The sequence below is a fragment of the Drosophila mojavensis genome, unplaced genomic scaffold, assembly GCF_018153725.1.
Source record: "Drosophila mojavensis isolate 15081-1352.22 unplaced genomic scaffold, ASM1815372v1 contig_80, whole genome shotgun sequence".
Classification (NCBI taxonomy): domain Eukaryota; kingdom Metazoa; phylum Arthropoda; class Insecta; order Diptera; family Drosophilidae; genus Drosophila; species Drosophila mojavensis.
Genome location: NW_025318906.1, coordinates 14,382,673 through 14,409,377, shown reverse-complemented (window position 1 = coordinate 14,409,377; position 26,705 = coordinate 14,382,673). Strand labels below are relative to the sequence as shown.

The following is a 26,705-nucleotide window of genomic DNA, read 5'->3' as shown; positions in this document are numbered from 1 at the left end:
ATGTATGTATAAATTAAATACGGTTTTTATCTTGAAGCTCATCTCGTAATCACTTGTTTCACCTGTTAGCCTCTCATTTAGGCTTATCTAGGGATTGTTAAATATTTGTAGAGCTTAAATTTCAAACGCTTCATGGTCGTTATGTTAATACACATTTGCATACTTAAACACAAATCATAAAAGCACCGTTGCCCGGGTCAACCGGACGGACTTTTCGTCCGTTTTGTAAATGATACGCGACGCGACGTTTCGCTGTCCAAGCCCAAAAATTATTTCTTTTCGCTTCCGCAGATACATTTCGCTCCCTTTTTATTTTATTTTTTTGTTCTTCTCTTTTTCTTATGCTCTTGCGTAAATGTTTGCTGTTGGCTCATAAATTATGATGTGCGAATGTGTGTGTGTGTGTGAGTGTGTGTGCCAGCACGAGAGAGGACTGGGCCTGGGCTGAGAGAGCGCGTGAGAGGCCGAGCGCGAGTCTAACGGACAGCCGTTGCTCGTTTGCTATCCCTTTCTCCCTTCCTCCTGCGGTTGCCTTAGCTGGCACCGCTTCATTTGCCTGCCCTCGTGCCTTGGCCATTGGCCACCCGCCCGCTCTCCCAAGGGCTCAGGTCTCTGCTGTGGTCTGCGTATTTAGTCAAAGTCAAACAAAAACAGAAAGAGGAAAAAAAAGAAAAGACAACCCGAAAAGAGGAGGCAAAAATACGAAAAAAAAGCTGGCGTTTTTTATGCTTATTTTATACACTTTTCGACTGTTTATGCTGTGTTTTATTTCTGCTTGCTTTGCTTTTTCATTCTTCATCTGTTGGCGCTTTGTTTTAATGACTGCCAAAGAGCTTAAAGCTCATTATCCCTATTTATCTCTGCGTAATTGGCTCATAGATGAATTTGTTGTTGCTGTCGTTATTGCTGGTGCTGCTATTGTTGTTGTTGTTGCTGCTGTTGCTGTGGCTGTTGTTGCTGTTGTTGTAGTTGTTGTCTGCCTGGTCCACATTATTGGTGCGTGATGCTGTCGGTCCTTCCCCATACGCTTTGTTTATTGACGTTGTCCTTTGTGATAAATTCTTATCTTAACTTTTGCCACCCAGCTTATCGCAGCTGACAACGTGCCTTATCTGCCTTGCCGCGCATTAGCGCGCCTTACACTTTCCTCTACGCCCAGCGTCGAAATTATGCAACAGAATCGCTTTGCCATCGTTCAGTTCTCCCCATTTGCCCCCAACCACCTCCTCGCCCACTGCCCCACTGCCCCACCCTTCCACTTACCTTCTTGCTGGAGTGCTGATAATAACGGCGCGGATGCAGCGCACACATGTATCTGTCCACGGCCATGCAGACGAGTATAACGGCGCTTTGCTGCGATAAGGCGCCACGCAGCAGTGCCTGGCGAGCGTGAAAGGAAACGAGAGAGACAGAATGAGAGAGTTAGAGTGGGAGAGGTACATACATATATGGTATGCATATTTAATATTTTATTTTAAAGAAATATTAATATTTCGTCTTGCTTGCCGAACAATATGTTTTAAGACTTTTCAGTAAACGAAATATATTTAAATTTTATATTGATTTTTTGTTTGGCTAAGAGTGGATTTTGATTGACGCATTTCACAAGCAGATTCTGTAAGACTCTAGGCAACTGTCTTTTGATAGCTTGAGTAATAAACCGTTAACTTCAGCTTTAAAGCTTGTAGTCTATTCAAGATGAAGGAAATTATGTTGCGACCCAAAAAAAACGATATAAAAATAAATTGATTTAAGTCAAAATAGGTTAAAGATATTATTTTCAATTTGATTTTTATAGCGCATTTAATATATTATAATATATCAAATAGTTGCTTCAGTTCAGCTGGAACTAGTTTGAGGCAGCTCGAATCAATATGTGACTTATTCTGATTGGAATATCAAATTTAATTTAATTCTTAAGGTATTAGCTAAGGATTTCACGTTGACTCCGATAAGATAATAAAGCATTGGCCAATTGTATTATTTGCCAATTTATCAATATCAATTAAACCAAGTTAACCAGGTACTTAGTCGCCATGCAATTCATTTGTTTTTAAACATAAGCCCCCGAAACCATTGACACCGTTAGCTGCTCATGGCAATTAAGCCAGGCGAATAATAAACGGTAATGTATGTGGCTTAAATGCAAAGCCCGGCTCATTGTCCGGCTTATAAACACAATAATGCATTAGTTGCACATCAGCTGCCCCGGCCACAACAATGGAACCCAATCGTATTACATGTTTATAATTGGGCCATGATAACATAAGTTAATTGCCGCCACTTCCACCTCAACTCACCTGTATCTGGCAGAAGATCTCGCCATAGGGCCAACAATGAAACAAAGCGGGCATCAGACCAAACGGCGTAATTAGCAGCCCAATTGTCAGGTCATTCAGGGCCAGCGATGTGAGCAGATAACGTGGCTAAAAGCAACACAGACACAGAGACCGTTAACCGCTATTGCAACGCAACGCTCGCTTAGACGCCAACCCACTCACCTGTTGATGTATGTAGGCAGCATAGCGCCGATTGTTAATGACAAAGATGACCAGGCAATTGGCCCCGATCACGCCCAGAGTCAGCACCAGTATCAGCACAGCCTCAATCGTCTCCGCGATGCCAATGTGCACGATGAAATTGTGGCCGGAGTAACGCGGATGCGAGCAGCTCGAGTTCTTCACAGCCGGCGCCACGAGCAATGAGCCAGTCTTCAGGTCCATTGCAAAGCTGAAGGTAGAAAAAATTGTTTTGTCCAATTTACTTATGAATTATATTCTTAAATTTATTTATGAAATGGAAAATTTGCATTTTATGTTTATATTTCTGTTATACACATTAAATTTATTATTAAATTTATTTATAAAATATATTAAATATATTATGAAATTTTTAAAATGATATACATATATAAATATGTTGATAAATTTATTTTTAATTATACTAATAACAAAAAATAAATAATATAAAAAATTTTACTATTTTTTTTTCAATTTTACTCACTTTTTATTTTATTTTAATAATTTGTTTAATGTATTATAATATTGTTTTAATCATATTTGTTTATTTATTACATATTTTTTATTTTTATTTTTGAACCCATTTTTATTATTGTTTATTTACTGATTGTTGCATATTGATTTATAAGCAACAATTTTTTATTCAACATAAATAACAATTTATATAATGAATGATCTAATGAGTAATCAATACTGAAGTATTGCCAAGAAGAAACAAAATCAAGGAAATGTAAATTTGACTTTCAGCATGGGAATCAGCCTTAGGCATTTGCTTTGATCATATTGATTCAAATTGGCAGCGAGAATAATAAAAACCTTTTGAGCTAAGCTAAAAACTCTGATATATCAATAGGCCAAGAACTGAATATAAATAATTTTTATAGACATTTTATGAATTTCTAATAGAAATTCTTAAAATTAACAAATATCATTATATTCACTCAAAAATAAAATAAAACTAAATAAATGAATAAATAAATAAATTAAAAAAATAAATAAATAAATAATGGAAAAGTTCAACATTCATTTCAAAAATAAATTCTTTAAAATTCTCAAAAATATTTTAAGAGTACCAAAACGTAATCCCTTACGGTTTTTTCCCATATTATTTATTATTTTTTTTTTTTTAGCTGACCAAGAGAGAGAGAGATAGAGAGAGCTCAGTTTGCTGAGCTAGCTCTGATTGTCCATTTGGCTTTTGTTGGCGTTGGGCGTTTTGGTCGTTAGCACTGCATTTGCGGTTGCTGCGCTCTGCTGTGTCGTTTCCGGTGCTTCCGTTTCCCCATGTGCAAATATGCAAAATGGCGACAATTTGTTACGCCATAATCAAGTCAAAACATGCGAAAGCGACGCCGCGCTGACAATTTATCAGCTGAGCTGAGATGCTGGACCACAGCGACTCGCATCAAAATGATACGAAATGCAAACAGAAAGACAGAGAGTGAGAGAGAGAAACTGAGAGAAAGAGAGAGGGAACGAGCAGTTGCCAATATGGCGACATTTTCGCCTCAGCCCAAAAACAACGCGCTGACATAATGAAACTTTACAGGATAATTGGATGATTCCGCGTGACTTTTTTTTGTCGTTTGTTTTTCAGTTTTCATCAGTCTCGGTGTGGTTCGTCTGGTTTTTCAGTGCGTTCTCTTCGCTCGTGATAAATCAAAAGCACGTTGATGCCTTTGTCAGCTCCGCTCGTCTCGCGGCGACTGACATTGAGAAATGCTTGAGAATGAAGCTGCATAACCGAACATGAACACTTATTTGCATTATAGACTTTCTCTCTCCCAGCGGCAGGCGAATAACGATATTCTCTACGTCTCACACGTACACACGGACTTTTATTAGATTCGGCCATGCTTACAATGTCATATACCCGAGCTCTGCGCTCCGTGATTTATCGTGCTCGTCTCGGCGATACTGTATTTATGCTAAGTCCACAAATCACCCCATGAAATATAACCGAAAACTGCAAAAGCATTAAGTCCAATAGTCTCTAGTGTATTAGATTTACTACAGCAATTTTGCATGGTGGCCGTTAGGCACGTTATTAGTTCGTTCCGGCCAGATTGAATGATATTCAAATGAGACAGGCTTAAGTACGAAGGCTAAGCTTATAGAAATGATATGTAAACCAGAAGAAATCTATACTTAATTTTAGTTTTGTTTAATGTAGAGTAGAATACCACCCAAATTAATATGTCTAATAAATTGATGTGTAAATACATATACATATATCTATATAATAAAGATTATATGTAGATTTTAGTTGACAGTAATCATATTTTTTAATATTAATACTTTTTCCAATTTCAATGTTATTAGTTTATTTGAATATTATCTCCTGTATTCTATAATATTCATTTTAATTACGGCTTTTTAATATTATTATCCAATTTTTTAATATTTTCTTATATTCTTTTTTTCAAATAAAATTATTAATAATATTGTCTAATTTAAAAAAAAAAATTTATCTATTCTTAATTTAGTTTACTATTTGTAATTATTTATTTATTTTTTTTTTTATTTTTTTTTATTTTTTAAAATTATTTTTGAGTTTTGACATTAATTTCTAAGCTGAATATTAATTTATAATTTTAATATAACTTTATGATTTTATAAATAAATATATATTTATTTTATTGATTATTAAAAATATATATGTATAATTTTAATAACAAGGTTTTTTTTTTTTTTTTATTAGATTTCCTCATAAATTATAATTAACAATTTCACTTTAATCAAATTCTTTGTCTTTTTAAATTTCGAAAATGTGATATTTTGCCTTTACAAAGACATTTCGGTGGGTCACAAATATGCATTTGCATGATTCAATTCAGAGTAATAGCAGTTGGTAGCTGGCAGCAATTGAAGCTGATAGCCATTGACTGCAGCACTAATAAACCGAGAAGGAGGAGAGTGAAAGAGAGAGAGAGAGAGAGAGAGAGTGAGAGAATGAAAATGAAAATGCGAATGAAAAAGGGATAGATGGATAGATAGAGACAATGGGTGGATTGGCCACACAATGTGCTTGCCAAAAACCCAATTCAATTTCCAAGTAATGAAAAAAGGAAATTCGCTTAATTCCACGTATTGTTAAGTTGGTCGCAATCGGAGCAGTAACGGCCAACCAGGCACTGTGTAAGCGTAACCGAAACAGAACCCGTTACAGATCCAGCAGCAGCAACAACAACAACAGCAGCAACAACAGCAGCAACAACAGCAGCAGCAACTGCAAATGGAGTCAGTGCAGCAATGGCAAGTGCCACAGATTCCAGTGTCAAATGCGAAACCGCGTAATTGTTTTAAAATGCGAATAAGCGAAAATGGCAATAAAGTCGTTTGGCTAAAAGCAGCGCAAAGCGCACTTTGCAATTTAAATGAACGAACAACGAAACGAAATATACGAGCTTGATACAGTCTGACAATCTGACACGTCTGACAGTCTGACAGTCTGGCTGTGCAGTCATCATCAATATTCTAGTATATCGGGGACAAGAAAATAACGAGCCGAACATACCCGAACATTGCCAAAGACAAGCGACGAATAAATAATTTAGTTGCCGGCTTAGAGAGCCACAATCCGCTTTTGAATTTACACTCAAGTTACTTCCATTAGTGGCATTTGGTGAACGTACAAAACTATTGCATATCATTAGGCGCTGCCTCTGCCGCTGCCCTTGCCACTGCCTCTGCTGGCGTCGCTGCCTGCAGTTGTCAAGCAGCGCACGTCGCTTGCATAATCCACGCCCCAAACTTATAACACCAACTTGGCAAAGGATTTGGCCCAGCCTGACAGTGAAACAAACGAAACAGAATGTGGAACGGGCCACGACCACGACACGGTCCGTGTCTGTGTTATTGTGTCCACAAAATGGCAAAAAAAAAAATAACAGCGAGGAGGAAGAAAAGCCATGCAACTTGATTAAACTGCCAAAATTGAATGTGTAGGCGACTATGATTATGCTCTTTAAATGTCAATGTAAATGTAAAGTGTAAATAAATAGAAAAGTAATAACTAATTAAGTATAAACAGAGTTGAAGCAAACAAAGTTTTCAGTCTGTAAATGTGTGTCTCTCACTCACACGTTTGTGGAAAAAAAACTGAGAGAGCAGCCACTGTTAAAAGACACATACTATCACTCAATCGTGGAGAGCACGCCGATTGCAGCAATGTTAAACAACTCTCTCGCTCAGTCGTTTCTTTAACGAGCTCTTTCGCGATCGGCTCGCAATCGGTTTTGTTGTTGTTTTAATTCCGAACGTTTACTTGAGTGAAATGAAGCAAAAAGCCTTTGTGCATGTATTAGTACAATAGCTTACGTTAATCGAGTGTGTCCATGTGTGTGTAATGTGTAATGTGCATTGCCTGTTTGAGTTGTTTGCCAACTTAGTGACTCTCAATGTGAGAACGTCAGTCATGTCGCTCAATAAACAATGTTCCTTAAAAGAGCTCACACGAATAGTTCAACTCAAGGCGCTCAACAGAACAAAAAGAAACGAAAAGAATCAGTGTCTCTTGCTCACAGCGAGAGTCAGAGAACGAGTGATTTTTTCGGAGCGCAGTAGGGGTTTATATTATTCTACATTTTAAATTTAATAAAATGTTAAATAAAAAAATAAAATAAAATCCGTCTCAATCTGCTTAGTTCATTAATTATAATTATTAAAAATTTATTTAAACTCAGCAGAATTATCTGAAAAACTTATTTTATTTTTAAATGTAAATCCCTTAATCATTCAAATTTTAACAATTTCATCTACAAAAGCAAATTACATTTCATTTCCTTATAAATTTCCTGCCCAGCTAAAAAGCAGTGTATAAATCTAACTGAGACCCAAAAATATATGTTGGCCAATGTATTATATGCATACAAAGGCTTACAGCCCATTAAGTCTATTGCAAATGCTGGCCGTATATAATTCGTAGGCAGAGAAGTTGATTTGATATTGTAGAGGATATATGTACATACATGTGAGCTTTGGGCGTCAAGCTGCCTAATACAATAGAATAGAACAAGATGAGAATTTCGGAATCGAGACTAGAGAGAAGTGAAAGGCAAAGGGTTATCAATTCCGTATTCACTGTGCGTTTTGTCTACGCAACGAATGCGAATCCGCTTCTATGAATATTTCTCTCTGTGCGTGCATGTGTGTGTGTGTGTGAGTGTGTGAGAGGGTGAAGCTGAGGGGGTGTGAGTGTGTAGGGTAGCTCTATGCGTGCGTGTTAATGCACGAAACTGTAAAGTCCGACCATTTATTCAAGCTATATTCGGGCACAGGCTGCTCGATGCATTTCATGCGCACTTACACACACACATACATACAAAGGCACTCACTTACTGACACTCACACATACATGAAAAGTTAAAACTGGTGGCGCTCTGTGGCTTTGTTCTTAAGCCTGTGTTGACAGTCCATGTGAATATGTGTGTGTGTGTGTGTGTGTGTGCGTGCGTGCCTTTGTGTGTGTGCGTGCGTGCCTTTGTGTGTGTGCATGGTGTGTGCGCATTTCAAATGCAAATTTGCTGCGCACGGATTTCAGCTGCTATGTTTTGATACCCTGTGAGAATGCAGAAAGAGGGTATAATGGACTGCTTGTAACAGACTGCAGAGAACAGACAGAATACTCCAATTGGACGGGCAACAGAAATGAGTAGTCTTCCAATTGGATATTCCACTTTTCACATATTCTCTTATCGCTTAGCGGCACATCTTTCAGTCGATCATACCCTAGAGCTAGGCCCAGCAGTTAGCCCTGTTTGTTGCTTTTAGTGTTGGTGCACAATTTTGGCAGCATTTGCCAGCTCCGGCTTATTTATAAGATTTGCTTTGAAGCATCACACTTTCCACAGGGGTCAGAGCTTATTCCGCTTGACAAAATACCTCAGCTGCAACCGTTGACTGATTGCACGTTCGTTGCCAGCCCATTGCAGCTCGAGCGAGCCAAGTGATTTAGGCCACATTGTGGCTGTCTTTTTTGTTGCGTTGACACTGTATGCCAATGTCAATGGAGCCGTGTTTGATCGACTTACAACTTGTTTTCCATTCAGCTGGGCGAGTAAAAAGATAGAGGGAGAGAGAGAGAGAGAGATAGAGAGAGAGAGAGTGAGACAGACGCTCACATTAATCAGTTGAAGGCTTGTCAAATGGTTTTTCAGTTGGCCAACTGAGCCAAGTCACCTGTTCGCTGGAATTTCATTAGTCACTGAGGTGGGCGAGTCAAGGCTCAAGCAGTCTCTGTCAGCTGCAGATGCGCTAATTTATGTACATTCGCCGACTCAGCTGAAAAGTTAAAGTTCATTTGCTACAACGTGGCGTATACGTGTTAATTTGTGAAATAAATTATGAAATGAATTTGTCGAGCAAACACATACACGTACACACATCTCTAGCAACATCTTCCAGATGTCTTTCGAGTGTCAACATTTGATTATTACATCATATTTCTGCCATGCAAACAGTCGCAACTCCTGCCAACTTCCTTCTCTGCTGCCGCTGCTGCTGGCTCAACTTTATTTGCTTTTGAATGCCATTAAGTGTATCAACAGCTGTTGTCTGTTTGGTGTATATATTTGGCATGCTATATATGCTGATTGGTTTTGACAAGAGCTTGAGTAGTATGAATTAATGTGGAAGTTTTTGCGGCTTGACGAATGGATTGAGGATATATAAAAAATAGCTGAAAATGGAAATGCATTTGCGGTAAATCTTGACACTTTATAAAACAAGTATATATACGAGTATGTATACGAGTCGCCAAACAAACAGCAAGACAGAGCTTGCATAAACCAATATACTCCTTTGCTTTTTCTGATTAAAAACTGATTCCGATTATAAAAACATTCGCAAATTTGTAGTAAATATTTTTAGCTAAATTTCTTCTTAAATGACAAGTTTTGTTTAAGATTTTAAAAAACTCAGCTTGACATATCTTAAGCAACTGCCGAATTATAATTAATACAAATAGCATCACTTGGTCAGCAGCTCCAAATTTACCATTAATTATATATATTATATCCAAACACAAAGCTAAACCTATTCAGATCTGAGACTTGACTTGCAATTTATCAAGTTTTTCAGCTCTGGGGCAATAAAGTTGGCTTAGCTAATAAATTGGGCTTTAAGGACAACAGAGCAACAGCATTTCCATGGAAATGCCTTGCAGCTGCATGAAAAGTAATTGAAATTATTTTGTGTAATGTGAAAATGGGCAAAGTTATTAAGCTCAAATGTTTGCGCACAATGCGAGGCAATATGAAAATGTTTTGTGATTAACGCTAATTAATTCAAACGAAGATGCTTGCAGTGCAAATTTCAGTCAGCATATAAAGTTTCAGCTCGGCCAACTGTTGCCGTAGTGAGTGAGTGAGTGAGTGAGTGGGTGAGTGAGTGAGCGAGTGAGTGAGTGAGTGAGTGCAGCAGCCGTTATGCAATCTAATGAGGCATTTGTACAAACATTACGCATACGACGGGTTGGCCAAAGTTTTGCGCTGATTTGCATGCACATGTGCACACCCAGGCAGAGTGAGATAGATGGAATGAGACAGGGAGGGAGAGAGAGAGGGACAAGCAAGCGCATTTAACTTTTTTAATAAGCAATTTGGCTCTGGGTCGCGGGGCATTGAATAAAATCAAATTATGCGCCATTAAGTCGAAATAAGGGAATTACGTGCGTCAATTCACGAACAGCGTCATTCAAAGCGGAAGCGTGCATAAATCAGTTCTCATATAAATGATTGATTTTATATTATTATTGAATTCAAATAAAGCACATAACATTATTTGGACTGGCATCCGTCGACGCCGCCGCCACAGTTGATGACTTCATGATGGCTCTGTCGGCCTCGAATTCGTATGCTATGCAAAGCGAATTCACAATCGAAGCTGGCAGCAAAGAGAACTTGCCCAAGAAATACCCTGTATTGTATAATATATACTGTGCTCTATCAGGATAGCTCACTCTTATTATTATTATATATTATATTATTTTAAATTATATTATTTTATATTCTATTCTATTTTATTATATTATATTATAATATATTATAATATTATTTTAATTTTATATTTTATTTTATTTTAAATTTAATTTGAATTTTAATATTAGTTTTCTCTTTGTTTTTCTTTTTATTTTTATTGGTATTATTATTATTATTTTTATTATCATTATTACTTATAATTAGTGTTATATATAAAATATTTCACTTTTATTGCTGCTGTCTCTCTCCCTCTCTCTCTCTCTCTCTCTCTCTCTCTCTCTCTGCTCACCATGGCGTATACTTAATTTGCCTATTTAATTCTCGTTATTTATCCTCTGCATGTAATGTTGACTCTTAAGCCCATATGCGCCTTTTGAAAACCCCACTCATTTTTACAGGGCATTTAAAAGCGCAACCGAATCACCCACCAGAATTGCCCGCAGAGCCGGATAAAGTTTTAAACAAAAACGGCGCAAACGGAATATAATAAATACGTGCAATGCATTCCTAATTCTGATGTGCTGCCAATGCTTTTAGCATGCCGCAAATAAAGTAAAAAAAAAAAAAAAGATAAAAAAAGAACTGAAAACGTTCAAACTTTCTACAAAATAATCACCCGCTCGCCGGCAATTAAAGAGGCAAAAGCGCCGCACATATTTGAGCCAGAGGCTTGAGGCCGAGTCGAGACTCCATTTTGTTGTATTTTGTTTTTGGCATGCGTTGTCACGTACACGCAAAAGAGCGAAAGAGATGGAGAATGAAGGGCGTAAATGTTTTAAAAGTTGCATCAAAGTTGTTATGAAGTATTTGCTGAAGCCACAAGAAGAAAGAAGCAGCCAGCACAACACATACGCGCACACACACACACACATACAGATACATGCGGAAAAAGTCAGAAAGTCATTTTATAAATTGCAGCGTTTGCAGAAAGTCTGAAGAAATTAGCTGCAACATGTTCGAGCTTAAGCTAAATTTAACTCCTAGTTATATACTAAATCTATATGTATGGCAGTGTGTGTGAGTCTATGTGTGTGTGAGTGCTCGTGGAAATCGACAATGGCATGAAATGCTGCTTGCATGCAAAATGTTAGCTGAGAACTTGATTTAAAACTTACATATATAAATACTGAAAAAACTTTGGATAGGCTTAAATATTGTGTATTTATATAATAACTAAATTAAGCTATTTTAATCTCAAAAGATTATTTCTTAGGTTAGCCATTTATTTTTATTGATTATATATTTTTATTATTATATTTTTAATTTATATATTAATATTTTATTATTATTATTTCTATAGAAAAATTTATTGTTTTTAAATTAAGTTTCAGAAACAATTGATAATAAAAAAATTAGCTTTTTCTTTTATTTTTCTATTATGAATGCAAATTTATTATTCGTAAATACACAAAATTTTAATTTTTTTTCAAATTTTTTTTTGCATAAAGCTTGTTTAAAAGTCGCTGGAAGGATTTTATTTTCAGGCGCCTAACATGTTAGGTTCTCGGATTCTGATTTTACGATTTCAAGACCTTCAGCAATTCCAACTTTATTTTGAGTGGTTAGCTATACTAACTAAAGAGTATAAAATATTAATTTAAATATTAAAAAAAATAAAAATAAAAATAAAAATAAAAATAAAAATTGAATTAATATTTTACACCAATATATAATAAATAATATTTAAAAATTTATAGCATTAATTTTATGTTTTATATATATATAATTTTTTTTTTCAATTACTTTAAATATATGTTGCTTATTATTTTGTATGATACTCTTCAGTCTTAGTATATCAATGTCTTTACGAATGAGTTCCACAGTCAGTGTGACTGTGTGTGTGCGACAGGGCGTGACACCGCCCACCGCTAGTACATTGACGTCGCATTGTAAAATTCGTCTGTCGTTTTGGCTTGGGGCCAACTTCTGTTAGTTTTGGGATACAAAACAAGCAGAGGTAGGCATGCATGTGTATGTGTGTGTGTGTGTCTGTGTGAGTCTGTGTGTGTGTTTACCTTTCTGGGATAGACTGAGTTGCGGGCAGGTAGTTGCCGTAGTACCTCCGTGTCTCTGTGTGTGTGTGTGTGTGGCCTGCACAGCTCATTTGGACCATGCGTAGTTGATGTTTTCGTTTAGCCACTGCATGTAATTATGGCCAGGGCCTTCGGCACTTTTGGCATTATTAAGAACTGTTCTTTTCGGTCTTTGTCGAATGCCAGACAAGGCAGAACAACTGCCGTGCGGATTATGGCAGGGAAGAAAATACACATGTTAGCCCCAAAGAGAAATATTAATTAACTGATTAACTTTGCATAACTCAGATTGAATGGAAATTTAGCAAACTGCCAAGAAAATCGACGAAGTGAATTAATTTTATTTGCGATTTGCGAAATTCAATTAATCAAATGCAATTAAAATGCATTCTCAGGCAATATTGACTCGACACAGTTGACTCTCACTCTTAATGATGTGTGGCTATGTATGTGTGTGTGTGTGTGTGTGTGTGTGTGAGCTACTCTAGTCGCATCGAGCATCAAGTCGTTTATTAAATGGTAATTGCATTCAAGTCAAATCAAACGAGTGCCGCAACACTCGAAGGCGTCGATGCTGAAGGCGGCTAGTGTAATTGAGATTTAATTGGAATGTAATTAAAATTAATAATGCCTTAACATAAAGTGTAAATTGCTGCAGCTGTTGTTCCTCAATGCCGCAATCCTGACGTCAATAGTTAAAACAATGATCGCTGCCATTCGCTGTGCAATGCACAACAATGTGTGTGTGAGAGAGTGTGCGTTTGTGTGTGTGTGTGAATGTGAGTTTAAATCGTTTAATTAATGTCGTGCTTTTTCTTTTGTTGAATTAAGCTTATGCGAAAGCGAAATGGAAAAGTCCTTCAGGCAGTGCATTACACATGAATATTGTCGATGAAAGAAGTTCAATACGAATAAATTCAGTAATAATTAATAATGAAGTACGCACTCTGAGAAAGGAATTTATGTGGCATCTGTAAAAATGGATTTAGATTGAGCTGAGTTTAAATTAAGTTAATATATATACTAAGTTTCTTTTGATATTATATTTTAGCCAGAGGTTTTTAAATGTATATGGGAGCTAGCTTAAGATCTGAGAGTAGATTAATATTGATATTATATTTTAGCTAGAGTTACCTTTATGTATATGGGAGCTAGCTTAAGATCTGAGAGTAGATGCATAGCACATTCATATTTCATAAACTAATCAAAATAAGATCTTCATCTATTTGGCATTTTCTTTTGTTTTTTCTCAAATTTGTGGCAATCAATAGCAAATTGAACTTTTCGCAATTTGCAAATAAAAATGTTTCATAAATGCTTGGCCATTTGTTATGCCCGACGTCAACTTAATCAGCGCGTACTTTGGTCGGAGCAACTAATTAGGGCAACACATGCTGAACGGCCCACAGCTCGCATGATGAATGCCCCGCAAATGTGGCAAAGGGAAGACCATTAGTCACATGAGTGAGCTGACTGGGTGAATGGGGGAATGGGTGAAAGGGACAACTCGGCAGCACAATGGCACAGGACATGGGAGGCGGTCAGCTGGTGGGCAGCGGATGCTGCTGGATGGCCATCGTGTTGCCATTTTGCAGTTGACTTCAGTTGTATAAATAAACAGGATGACAAATTCAATTAGTCATGAGAGCATCCTTTGATAAATAATTAAAAGGCAAGCGATTTTTTTTTCTTTCCTTTTTTTTTTTTTTTGAGTTGTCTAAATAGAGGAGAAAACAATTTGGTATAGTAATATAGTTATACTATATAAATTACTTGCAATGTTTAATAAAGAAAATATATTAAAGCAACAAAGAACGTTGCAACTGCAGAATACTCAATCATGAATCAAAATGAAAAATTACAAATATCCACTTTAACTTATCATATGACTCTCATTTCAAGTCTCTAGCTTCATTTGGATAGGCGGACGGACTGCAAGACAGACATTGCACAAAACCAATATACTCATTTCATTTTCGTGAATGAGTATGAATAAAATATATTGAAAATCTAAAGACTGTGTGAATTATGCAGGCAAATATGTTTGATTCATATGGAATTATGCTTGATGTCTGCAGCATTTAGGCTGCCCGGCTCAATTGAATTGTCAACGTCTGCGAAAATAGCCGAAAACCGTGTAAATCTCCATTGAGGCATTCACACAATTTCACGTTCCATCAACGTCAGACGGCAAATTCACGGATTCCAATTGAGCCGCAGGCGCTGCTGTGGCCCGCAGTCAACAGTCAACAGTCAACGGTGAACGTCAGCAACGTCGGAATCCGATGTCAAGTTTGATGATTTCCAATCGACGCCGTCGTGGTCATTCAAGGCGTCGTCGGCACAGTGGGGCAAAAGCTATTCGCAGGCGAGCAAAGTGAGCGCTTTAAGGACACATTTCATATTGCAGTCGTCAGATTTAATATGATTGATGGCTCTTGAATATTCATGAAAAGTCAACATCAGGCAATGTTTTTTATATACATATGTATATGCATACATATATAAATATATATGTATATATACCTTTATATTGGAATCGTATAAATTAAATGTCAACATATGTGACAGTGCATTTGCGCACTTAATCACGTTGTTACCGCTTCAAAAGTCAGTCGTAGCCGAACATTATTTTTATCCGTCTGCCAGGCCAATGATAAATGAGTGCTCTCTGCAGTGGGGGGGATGAGAGTTCAGAGAGCAGCAGCTCACTCGCCCTTTGCTGCCGAATTCCTGCCGACTTTTAATCCATATGCGCAATATTAATTAAGCATGCAGGCAACGTTTTTTTTTTTTTTTAATTACAGCATTTTACACAGTCGTTTTGTGCCCGGTGAAAATAAAGCAAAAATAATTTTGTTTAAAGGAAAAAAAAAAAAAATAATGCAAATCGCCTGCATTGGGTGTGATCGACTGAGCAATACCTATTCATTTTGTATATGCCCTGAGCCCGTTGATATGGAGAGATGTGGGAAAGGTGGAGATCTATAATAGTTTTGTTAAAATGTATATGATAAGCAGACTAAGGCGTGGCAGAGCCCTTAATATATATATATATATTCCTACAAGCTGACTCGATGTAGCTATGACCGTCCATCTGTCAATGAACGGGTTCAATCTCAGACACTATAAGATCCATAGGCTCAAAATATTTGTTGTAGGTCCTTGTATAGCATGCGCAGATCGAGCTAGTTTCAAAAAATCGATAACTTTTTCGGATTGATTGTTATCAATTAAGAAACCTTATCAGAAATGAGTTATAAAATCACAACTTGAATATATGTACGCAGAATTTCTGTGTATTTTATACAATTTTGATAGTTCATAATAGCTCTAGATAAATCACCTCTAAAATGATTTGCTATAGCAGCCAATAAACTCTGTTTCATTTTTCGTACAGGGTATGTGCAAATATTTTTGGGTAATTTGACTATGGACCATCATTATATTGACTCTTGGCTTACATTTATTTATTCACATTCAAATATGTATATATATATATATATGTTTATGTGGCGGCACATAATGTCAGGGGATTAAATTGGGTATAAAAATATTTTAAATGTTATTTGCTCGCTCTGGCTACCTGCCGTCCACTAATGCAATGGTCAAACAAGGCTACAAAACATATGTGAACAATACAGATAAACAACAGCAGCAGCAGCAGCAGCAGCAACAACAACAACAACAATAATAATAATAAAAAAAACAACAGCCAAATGCAATTTGAAAGGCGGCAGATAAATGACGGCAAACAAAAGCAACATGTTAAATAAATATGCATAAATTAATGCAAAACAAAAGCCAATATGGCTACACAAACACTCGGGGTGTGCGTGAGTGTGTGTGAGTGTTCGTATGTGTGAATTAGCCCACTTGACGTAGGCGGCACGCGCCATTTTGTGGCATGAACAGCTTCCTGCAATAAATGAATAATGCCAATGGAACATAAACTGAAAGCTACAAAGAAAATAACAAATAAACAAAGGGGTTTTTCATTAGGGTTGTGCGACTAATGAATACCCTGTGAATGAGGCAAATATTTAGTTAAGATAAGTGTAGCTAATGATTATTAATGACTTGAGATTTATAAATATTTCGTGAATCAATTTGACTTAATTACTATTAACATGTCTGATAAATATTTAATAATATAATTGATAATATTTTCTGATATTTAACGAAATATATAAAGCTCGTTATTTAAATCAATTAATATTCATTTAGCGCCTTTTTTTTGCAGTCTAAAGACAAAGAATTTCAATATATCCATAAATCAACAGTTGACTCTGAGATCTATAATCACTTACAACTCTCAACATGCCCCCTTAGAAAACATTTCACAGGTATTTGAATAACCAGCAGAACAGGAAAATGTGGAACAATAATCAAGCAATAAACATGTGTCTTTAATTGCGAATAATCCACAACGAAATCAAGAAATTTAGATGCCATACTCTGATTCAACTTTCGATATCTTCTATCTGTTGCAAGTGTTACGAAGCGCAAAGACTACAGATTGGTTTTTAATGAAGCCCCACGCTCCATACAAAACCAACTGACTAAACCAGCTGCAACGATTAATGAATCTGTCGTGAATCTGTCGTGAATCTGTTGATTGAGTTGTGATTCGTGTGGCTCAGTCAAACTCAACCACACACGAGTGCGTGGGTGACATATGTGTGTGTGTGTGTGTGTGTGTGTGTGTGTGTGTGTGTGTGTGTGTGTGGGTGTGACCATTATGGCTGTGCATAATTGACGGTTTGATGCATTGCCAAGGCACGTTCTATTGGGCTGGTAAATCGTTTATCATGTTACAATCGGCGTATGCGTGATCGACGTATACGTAATATGCGCCTATCGATGCGAACAGATTTTTGTTAACACTGGGCCGATTTGGATTTAATAAAATGCGGATGTCTCTATATAGTGTTCATGACAATCTGTTACGAAAGCAAAGCAAATTTCTGATAAAGTTTACTCACACACACACACACACATATACACACAGAGTGTTCAGAGAGTAATCGCAAGTCTTGTAAATCGTTTATCATGTTACAATCGACGTATGATGCATGATAGACGTATTTAGTCGACATATACGTAATAAGCTTTTATTAAAATGAGATTTTTGTTATTGCAGCGCTGATTTGGATTTAATAAAATGCGGATGTCTCTGTATAGCGTTTATCTGTTTTTGACAATGGCAATGTGTAATTTTGTTCTGTTAAAGTTAACACACACACACACACACACATATATATATACACACATACATATATACTCAGAGTGTTCATCTTCTTTAAATTTGTTTCAGCGTTTACGTGCTTTCAGTTTCTGTATGACCACAACCATGAACTCGGGATTGAGCGACATATGAACCTCGTGCGTTTCGGAACGTATACGCAAAAAGGTAACATCGTTAGCCGGATCCAAATCTCTGACCACGTTGCGTGCCATTTTGGCCAACGGATGCAGCTGGGCCGCATAGACAAAGGTGCGCCTCTGGCTGACCGTGGACCGCAACGGCTTGCCCGCTGCATCCATTATGATTATTTCACGTGCGCCCCGCTTCTCAAAATGCTGCACAAATGAGTCGCCCTCGTAGACCGCAGTACTGAAAATGCCCACAACAAATTGCAAATTGCACATTGATAAGCCAAATGCGATGCGATATAAGAACTTACAATATTGAGCCACGTTGCTTTACACTCTGACGTCGCTTGTCTGCCATTATTTGTATTTTTTGGTTTTCCTATAATAGATTTTCGTTTCGTAACTTTTGTTGAGTTTGAACTGAGCGAAACTCTCAATAGAATTGTTGTGTATGAACTTTGATTATTGTGGGAGAAGGTTTTCATCACTGGCAAAGCCTCCTTGAATTTTTTTGTTAAATATATTTATTATTTTTAATTTATTTATTTTTACTATTTAATTTTAATAATAAATTAGGAAATGTTAATAAAGTTATAATTAAATATTCAACCAAATCATAAAAATGTAAACCAAACAAACTCAACTCCTTAAGTGCTTTAACATAGCTAAAAACTGTTAACCATTTCTGCATGTCTGTAAAAGAGTGTCTTTCACTCACACTTTGAGACAAAACTCAGAGAGCAACCGATTGCAGCACTGTTAAAAGACACGCTCACTCAATCGTGTCATTGCTTCGTTTCTTTAACGAGCTCCTTAGCGATCGGCTCACAATCGTTTTTGTTGTTTCGCTCTCTTTGTTGACCGAACGTTCGATTGAGTGGAAAAAAGCTTATTGTGCACGTATTGATATATATACCAGGCTTCGTCAACAACGTACGTGAACTGAATGTGTGCATGTGTGCCTCTTTGAGTTGTTTGCCAACTTAGTGAGCTTCAATGTGAGAACGTCAGTCGTGTCGCTCATTGAACGATGTTCGTGAAATGAGCGCCACACGAATAGCTCAAGTCAGGGCAAGCAAAAACGAAGACAGCCCAAGCCTCTTAATTAAGCAGAACATTGCTTCGGCCCTAAAGCGAATCCCTTCCACACCTAGAATTACGATATGAATTTATTTGCATACATGAAAAATCACTTAGATACTAAATAACATTTCTATTTCTAGAGTGGAATGCGTCCACGCAGATAATCCATGACGGCAGCGGTGCCCTGAGCTAGGATTTGATGGCGCGGCTGGCGGAAGGGATTGCCGGAGAGCTTGAGGTCAGTTATATTGGTCAGATTGCCCAGCACCGGCGGCACCATCTGTATATCATTATTGCTCAGATTCAACGAGCTGAGATAGCGCAGAGCGCCCAGGCCATTCTCTGAGGCGTCCAACTCCTTGATCTGATTGTCATTGGCGGTGAGCGTCTCGAGCGCGTCCAGCTCGTAAATGCAGGGCGGCAAGTGATCCAGGCGATTGTGCGAAATGTTCAACTCGCGCAGCGACTGCAGCCCAGCGAACTCCATGGGCAACTCTCGCAGCATATTGCACGAGAGATTTATGGCGAGCAGGCGCGAGAATTCCGATATGAATGTGGGTATGTAGCACAGCTGATTCTTGGCCAGGCCCAGATCGGTGAGCAGATCGCTCATTTGCTTCAGCTCGGCTGGCACATCGCTCAGCAGATTGTCCTCCAGGTTCACCACGTTCACCAGCTCCTCGCAGGCCGTCTGCACGATCTCCTCCGGCAGCTCCTTCAGCTGCGCCTTGCACATGTTGAGGACACGCGTATTGCGCATCATGTACTTGTCCGGAAGATGTTTGTCCTCAGCAGAAATCGGCTTTTTACCGCCCTGCTGTCGGGGACTGTTCAAGCCATCGCCCACCATATTTTAATTAGAGTTAAGGTTCAATTGCAGACAATACAAAAAATAGAAAATCAATTTTTACAAAAATTAAAATGTATCGAAGCTAGGCAAACGACTTTAAATGAAAGACTAAACAAATTTCAATTTCTAGCGAGAGATATGTTGGAAATGCGAAAATTTAGTCGATGCTAACGTGATTATTAAAAAAATTCTAGAGCTATGAAGAGTTCCTTTAATTTTTGTATGGGATTCAATATGTTTTTAATAGGCATTATATATTAATAATTGTTACACACTAGAATTTAGTTGGTTAAAGGCTAAAAATATATATATATATATATATATATATATATATATATATTTTTTAACAAATAGACAACAAATTTATGGATGCGATTGAAGTTGAAGATATAATAAAAAAAATAATAATAATATATTAATAATACAATATTAATGATACAACAAAATTAATAGTAAAATAATAAAAATAACATTAATAAAAATAATAATAAAAAAAATAATAAGAAATTAAAAACGAATATATATAATTAATATATTTAAGTTTGCACTGTAAAGGAGTCTAAAAAGTAGTTCAAACTGAATAGAAATAAGGACAACAAAAATCTATATATAATCTCTATACATATAATTTTATATTTGGCATAAAAATAAAGTCATATTAATAAGATAACACAATAGAGTCGGGGTTTGGGATCTGAGGCCCAGGCCGTAGCTCTATTATAGAATTTACTACTATTCCTATTATATTTTTGTTTGTTTGTTTGTTTGTTTGCTGTGCATGGCGATTCGTAGTTCAGAGAACGCCGCAATCTTTGATGACAACCAGCTCATGCTTCTTGGCCAGATGCGCGGTGGCATCGTGAATACGTTCCAGCAGCTGCAAACCCTTGCGAACCTTGCCGAAGGCGACCCGCTTGCCATTGAGTATGGAGAGCGGCTTGAAGCTGATGGTGAAGTTGAGCTCGGTGCGCGCATTGCCGCGCACATAGCGGCTGGGAAAGGAGAGAATGCCCGCATCGACGCCATGGTTGAGCACCTCGAAGTCGTGCTCGATGTTGCTCATGTCGATGCTGCGCTCGGGATCGAGAGCAATGTGACCCTCTAGCCAGATGGGCGCGAAGGTGCGTGTGAAGCAGATGCTGCGTGAGCTCTGATGCGTGCAGACACGCATGAATTCGAGCACGACCTGGGGACAGGCCTCCGTGAAGAGCTGTATGGCCAGGCGGCCCATGATCCGGGTGCCAATCACCTCCAAGTCCATGTAGATCTGTGGACGCAGCAGCTTGCAGAGCACGCCCACATCACAGATGTTCATCAGATCCTCGTACCGATGGAGCACATGCATCGGCACCTCGTAGCTAAACGCTTGCGCTACCTTCGGCTTGGAGCGGCGCGACTTGCCCAGGTGCGGATCGAAGAGCTTGCCGCCTTGGTGTAGCACCTGATTCTTCTCCACCTGGTTGCGCTCCTTCTCCCGGGCCAGGCTCGTGTTGCGCCAACGGCCGGTGGCCAGCCGATCCGGTGACTTGGTAAAGGTGCGCAGCGTATTGTTGCTCTTCCGATAGAGAGCGGTGAGCATCTCCATGTAGGACAGCTCCATGCAGTTGCCCTCCCTCAGCTTGATCTTTGGCGGCGGCAGACAACTGTTCACCTTGCCCTTGATGTTCGCCAGGCGATCGCGATGCTGTCGATACATCTCCCGCTGCTCGTTCATGAGCAGATGGGAGCGAGACTTGATACGATTCGCCTTGGACTTGGGCATCGGCGATGGTAGCAAACGCTGATGGTATTTGTGGTTCGGCTTCGGTGTGATTTTGACATTAAACGTGTGGCTGTGCATCTTGGAGGTAGTGTCCTCCACCTGGGGGCTGCTGTAGACGGGGTTCGTGAGGGTATATGGGCCGCGTTTTACTGCCGCCACATAGGGTGCCACCTTCTGGGCGGGGGCCAAAGGCTGCTGCTTGGTTCGCAGTTCATTGGTCACATCTTTGATAAACATATTTGGCACGTATTAACGTATCTCTATCCAAAACGCAAATATATATATATACTGAAATTTTTCTCCGGGTAACTCGTATGTGGAATTCGAATAGACTAGACTATGGAAAAGACTAAAATAATGAGCAAATGCCAAACATATCTAAACATCTCCCGGACTGCTGAGATCAATACAAACTTTGACAGGACCTCGAATCAATTACCTATATTTTAAATCGAATAACGGATACATGAATGACTGCTGCCAAACTGCAAATTGAACGCAATCATGCGGCTAAACTTGGCTGTCCGATAAAATGAAGCAAAACAGAGAGAAAAACAAAATATATATACATATATGTATGTATTTATGTATATAGAATCCTTTTCATTGTAACCCGGCGGAGCGATGAAGCGTGTCAGACACAACCTGAGCACAAATGAACCCATTGCCATGTCAATGAATTGATTCAGCGCTGATAATAAAAGAGCAGTAAATACCCAACAAAACCAAAAAAGTAACAAAGTTGAAAGAAATATAAATAAATGATTGACTAAGAGATGCGCTAGAAAGTTGAGCAAATTTATAGACAAATTAAACATTTATTTATTTATTTTATTTTGAGAACTTAACATCTGCATTAGCTAATTAAAAATAAAGAAATCAATAAGTAGATGATCTACATCTCATCGCCAACTCATTGTTTACAGGGTATGCAAAGCAGAATATGTAATCACACCCCCAAATGGACAACTACAACTGCAACTGTAATCTGGCATAGCTGCCAGGCGAATCCGTAGCTGTAGGTTAATCATAGCCAATGCGGTTGGACGCGTGGCATATTTGATTGGAAAATCAAGTTGAATCAATTGAGGGGAATACATTTATGTAGCTTTAAAACAATGACCGCAAAGGAATAATATATGAACTGGCTGTTGCCTGTGGGCAAAGCCAGGCAGCCAGGCAATCAAATAAATCCTATCAATTTGTTGCCTGACCAAACAAGAGTAATACCATTTTCAATAACTATATATTAGCAATTAGCCAAGTTAGTACTAATACTCAGCTGCTAGAATACCTAACAAGATATGCTATTTAATTATTTGTCAAATATGCTGTAATAATTGAATATCTTTGAATCTGATTTCCATCCCAAATGGCTTTAAAATAATGATTAGCTTAGCTCTATACATATTTGCCAATTAACTCAAATAACATAAATTGTGTTCATTTATTAATAAGCCCAAAAATATGTTGACGCTTTAATTAATTACTTGAAAATGTTGCTAAATTAACATTTGCGGTTCACCAAATAATGTTTGCGCATAATTACAGATTTAATTAAAATTTGCATTTCATTAAACACGAGTGTGTGTGTGTGTGTGTGCGCTGGAATGCAAATTTTGAATTGAAGCTTATGTTCTATTGCATACCCTAGACTAAATAGGGAATGGCCGAATAGGGTGTATTGATTATTTGATTAATTTAATTGTAATTTATGTGTAATATGTATTGAAGGAAAATGAAAAGGAACGGTGCAATCTTTGATTTTTCATAACAATATTATATAATAAATTCGATAACAATTTTTTCTTGAAGGATATTAATTTTGTTGCAAACACTAAAAAAAAAAAAAAAAAAAAAAAAATTAAAATTGAGTAAGATATTATCAATATTATTTTTATTTATTTATTTATTATTATTATTATTATTATTTTTTTTAATAAATACGTTCTATTATCTATCAATATTTTTTATATTTATTTATTTATTTATTTGGTTTTTTTTTTTTTTTTTTTTCAATAAATATTTCAAGTAAACATTTAAATTTTATCCCATTACTCTAATGATATTACTCCGTATTAATTAGTCTAACTATGCAAATTGTAATACCATATTACTTAAGAGCAAATACAAATATTATTGCAGCAATTTTATTATTTATTTAATTTCTTTTTAATAGCTGTCTGCTTGCATAAAAAGTTTAGCAGAAGGTGTTTGTATTATTCAATATTTTTTATTTATTTAATTTTTTATTTGTACTTGTTGATTAATGCCCATTTCTGGCATAATTAATAGCATTAAATGATATCAAAAGCATCTGGCGTACGCTAGAGCAATAAAATCTCAATCGATTTGCATTAATTGAATGTTAATACGGTTACGATTTTGCGGTAACAATCAAATGATTAATGGCCTGATGTTTCATTTTTTATTTGCATATTTTGTATTTTACTTATATTTTCATATTGACTGAGCGTGTGTCTGTGGCAGCAATTGAATAATAATGAGCTGGAGGTCAATCGTAACAAGGATGGGCTAGAAATTGGCGATGCTGCAGCATTACGAATACGAATAAGATCAAGGACAGCGATTGAAGTGGCTGAAGTGTGATATTAGGGCACAGTAATCACACACGCTATCAATGATGACACTGACAAGGTCAATAATAGCGCGGCTATCGCAAATATGTGCGGCTCTAGACAGCGAGCCACTCAAGTGCCATTGTTCTCAAGTGACACACACACACACACACACACACATAAATACACTTAGCTGCAACACCCACAACACTCGGCACTCGGCACTCGGCACTTAGCACTCAGCACTCACTTGATTTCGCCTGCATGTCGAGCATGGCTTGTGGAACTGCTTAAGTATTGTATTTTTTCTTATGCTTGTCATCCTCGTGCGCTCTATTTGCATGCCACAAGCTCATGTTGCAAATGTGTCAAGCAGCAGCAGCCAGATGCTAGCCGTTGAGCGACTGACTCTGACCCGAGTTCAACTGTTGACAATTTAATCAAATATACATAGACATCGAGACGAGTATATGTCTGCCCTGTCTAGTTTTCGCACAATTCCATTTATTTCATCCGCAAATTCCAAAGTGAAATTTGCTGAGTTCGAATTTGACTTACAAAATATTCGGCGTAACTTCATTGTGAATTGCATTAGCTGAAACAGATCTAACAAGTTGTAATATAGACGAGTTCAATGCATGACTTGGACTTCTCTTAAAATCAAGTTCGCACTTGCGCCTCCCTATGTGATTCTCATTGTATAAAATGACACATTAACCATTAAATGATGGTATATTTTGCATACTTTCATTGTGTGATGCTTTGCTGTGATGCATACGAGACTTTAGCTCAATTTTGTGTTTTCTTTAAGTTCAACTCACATTTATGTCTCTCTATGTGATTCTCATAGTATAAAATAAGCAAATCACATGATAAAAATAAATAAAAAATATATAAATATAAATAATAATAATTAAATAATAAAATATAATATTAATATTATTATTAAAAGGCGCTTTTAGATATTATTTATAAGCTGTTAAAGATTTTTGCTCAGGTATAAATTCTAAAAAATTAAAAATATATTCATTTTTATGGAGTGCATGTAGAAAATGTTAAAAATATTTGTTATTCTTATAATCATAAATATGTAATGGAATCTAATCTGTGCTATATTCTATAATATACAAATGAACTAAAATTTTATTTAAAAATAATAATAAAATAATAAAAAAAATAATAAAATATAATATAACTAATAAAATAAATAATCAAAAATTAATAATATTCATAAATATGACAAAAATAATAAAATTATTTTTTTAAAAATGTTTTATAGTTAATATTTGCTAAAAATATATAATAATATATATTATTGTGTAAATATAATATACAAATTAATATATTAATAGTTCACATTTGATAAACATATTATAAGCATTTACTTCGCATTCTGATTTACAGAACTGGCAAATATCTGCTGATTTTGATATTTTTATGTTTGGCAGTTACCAAATGGCCGCCTGATGACATTTGGCAGCACTTTTAAAAAGTTTATTGCACTGCCATTACGATATTTTATGACATATTATAAGAAACATTTCAGCGATTTTTGCTGTTAGACTCCCACAAGCATGACTCCAATGTGCCACAAATATTTTTATTTGTTTGATTTTGTTTTTGCATTTTCTTTTCTTTTTTTTTTTTTTTTTTTTTTTGGTTTATCGCACTTAAAGCTTTCACTGACTTCAATTTTTCTTCTGCTGTCTGAGCATTCGTTTTATTTGGCATAATTTGGTATTTGGCATGAATGTATGTACATATATGTGTGGCCATAAAGCCATATGCTGCTGGGCGAGCCAAATCGAATGCGTTTGACCTTGCTGCTGACTCGTATATGTGTATATGTGGCCAAAGGCCACACAGAGGCAGACGGTTTGATGGTTTCATGATGTTTTCATATTTTTGAGAGTGTTTTTTATGGCGACTACCAAAATGGAAACAAAAGCCAACAGGCGAAAGTTAAGAGCATAATGGAGCATAAATGCTTTGACTGTATAAATGTGATTTTATGCTGTGCGCCTTGACGCGCTCACATCCCCCGCGCCACCTGCTCATACACAAATACATATATATGTATGTATGTATGTGTACTTCTATAAATGCGCCTTTTTATGTCCATGTATTACTGCAGCAAGGGCTCTTTATGGTCATATTTCATGCGTGGATTTCGAGCTGAGAGCATCATGCAAATGGCATAATTTGGTATTTCAGGTGAGGATTTAGCACTAAGGACGACTGAGAGTTGCCCTAAGGCTCTCGGCTGGTTCTTTAAAGCAACTCCAAGTGTGTCTGATTAATCAATTAGTTAATCAACTAACGAGCTGGAGCTTGGGCTCTGCTCTCGATTGATGAACGAATTGCTGGGCCATAAAGAGATCGGTTAATTAATGGCGTTAATGTCCTGACAGCGGCTCTCTCGAGCGGCTGCTAATTAACCAAATTGACAAATCAAGCTCCCAAAAAGGACTTGGCCCTCGGCGCATAATATCATTTAACGGCCTGCTTAATTAACAGCCAAGTC

At 37.0% G+C, this 26,705-nt stretch overlaps 4 protein-coding genes across 4 annotated transcripts in view; all 4 read right to left on the bottom strand.

Annotated features, from left to right (window-relative positions):
• LOC6579882 (5-hydroxytryptamine receptor 1A) overlaps nucleotides 1-26,705 on the bottom strand; it is an 80,513-nt gene that overhangs the window by 10,038 nt on the left and 43,770 nt on the right. The window contains exons 3-5 of the mRNA XM_032729842.2: nucleotides 2,502-2,730; nucleotides 2,301-2,426; nucleotides 1,264-1,380 (exon numbers count right to left, since the gene is read on the bottom strand). Coding sequence (XP_032585733.1) covers nucleotides 1,264-1,380; nucleotides 2,301-2,426; nucleotides 2,502-2,723 — 465 coding nt within the window. The 5' untranslated portion in view covers nucleotides 2,724-2,730. The remainder of the gene's footprint in view (nucleotides 1-1,263; nucleotides 1,381-2,300; nucleotides 2,427-2,501; nucleotides 2,731-26,705) is intronic.
• Nucleotides 17,547-18,374, bottom strand: LOC6579881 (dynein light chain roadblock-type 2). Its single transcript, XM_002005718.4, has 2 exons — nucleotides 18,219-18,374; nucleotides 17,547-18,148 (listed from the first exon to the last, which is right to left on the bottom strand). The coding sequence occupies exons 1-2, from the start codon at nucleotides 18,263-18,265 to the stop codon at nucleotides 17,845-17,847; spliced, it is 351 nt and encodes a 116-aa protein (XP_002005754.1). The 5' UTR covers nucleotides 18,266-18,374; the 3' UTR covers nucleotides 17,547-17,844.
• LOC6579880 (leucine-rich repeat-containing protein 40) lies at nucleotides 19,059-19,958 on the bottom strand. Its single transcript, XM_002005717.4, has one exon. It carries the CDS (start codon nucleotides 19,838-19,840, stop codon nucleotides 19,127-19,129), a length of 714 nt encoding a protein of 237 aa, XP_002005753.1. The 5' UTR covers nucleotides 19,841-19,958; the 3' UTR covers nucleotides 19,059-19,126.
• On the bottom strand, nucleotides 20,449-21,987 carry LOC6579879. Its single transcript, XM_002005716.4, has one exon. It carries the CDS (start codon nucleotides 21,837-21,839, stop codon nucleotides 20,634-20,636), a length of 1,206 nt encoding a protein of 401 aa, XP_002005752.2. The 5' UTR covers nucleotides 21,840-21,987; the 3' UTR covers nucleotides 20,449-20,633.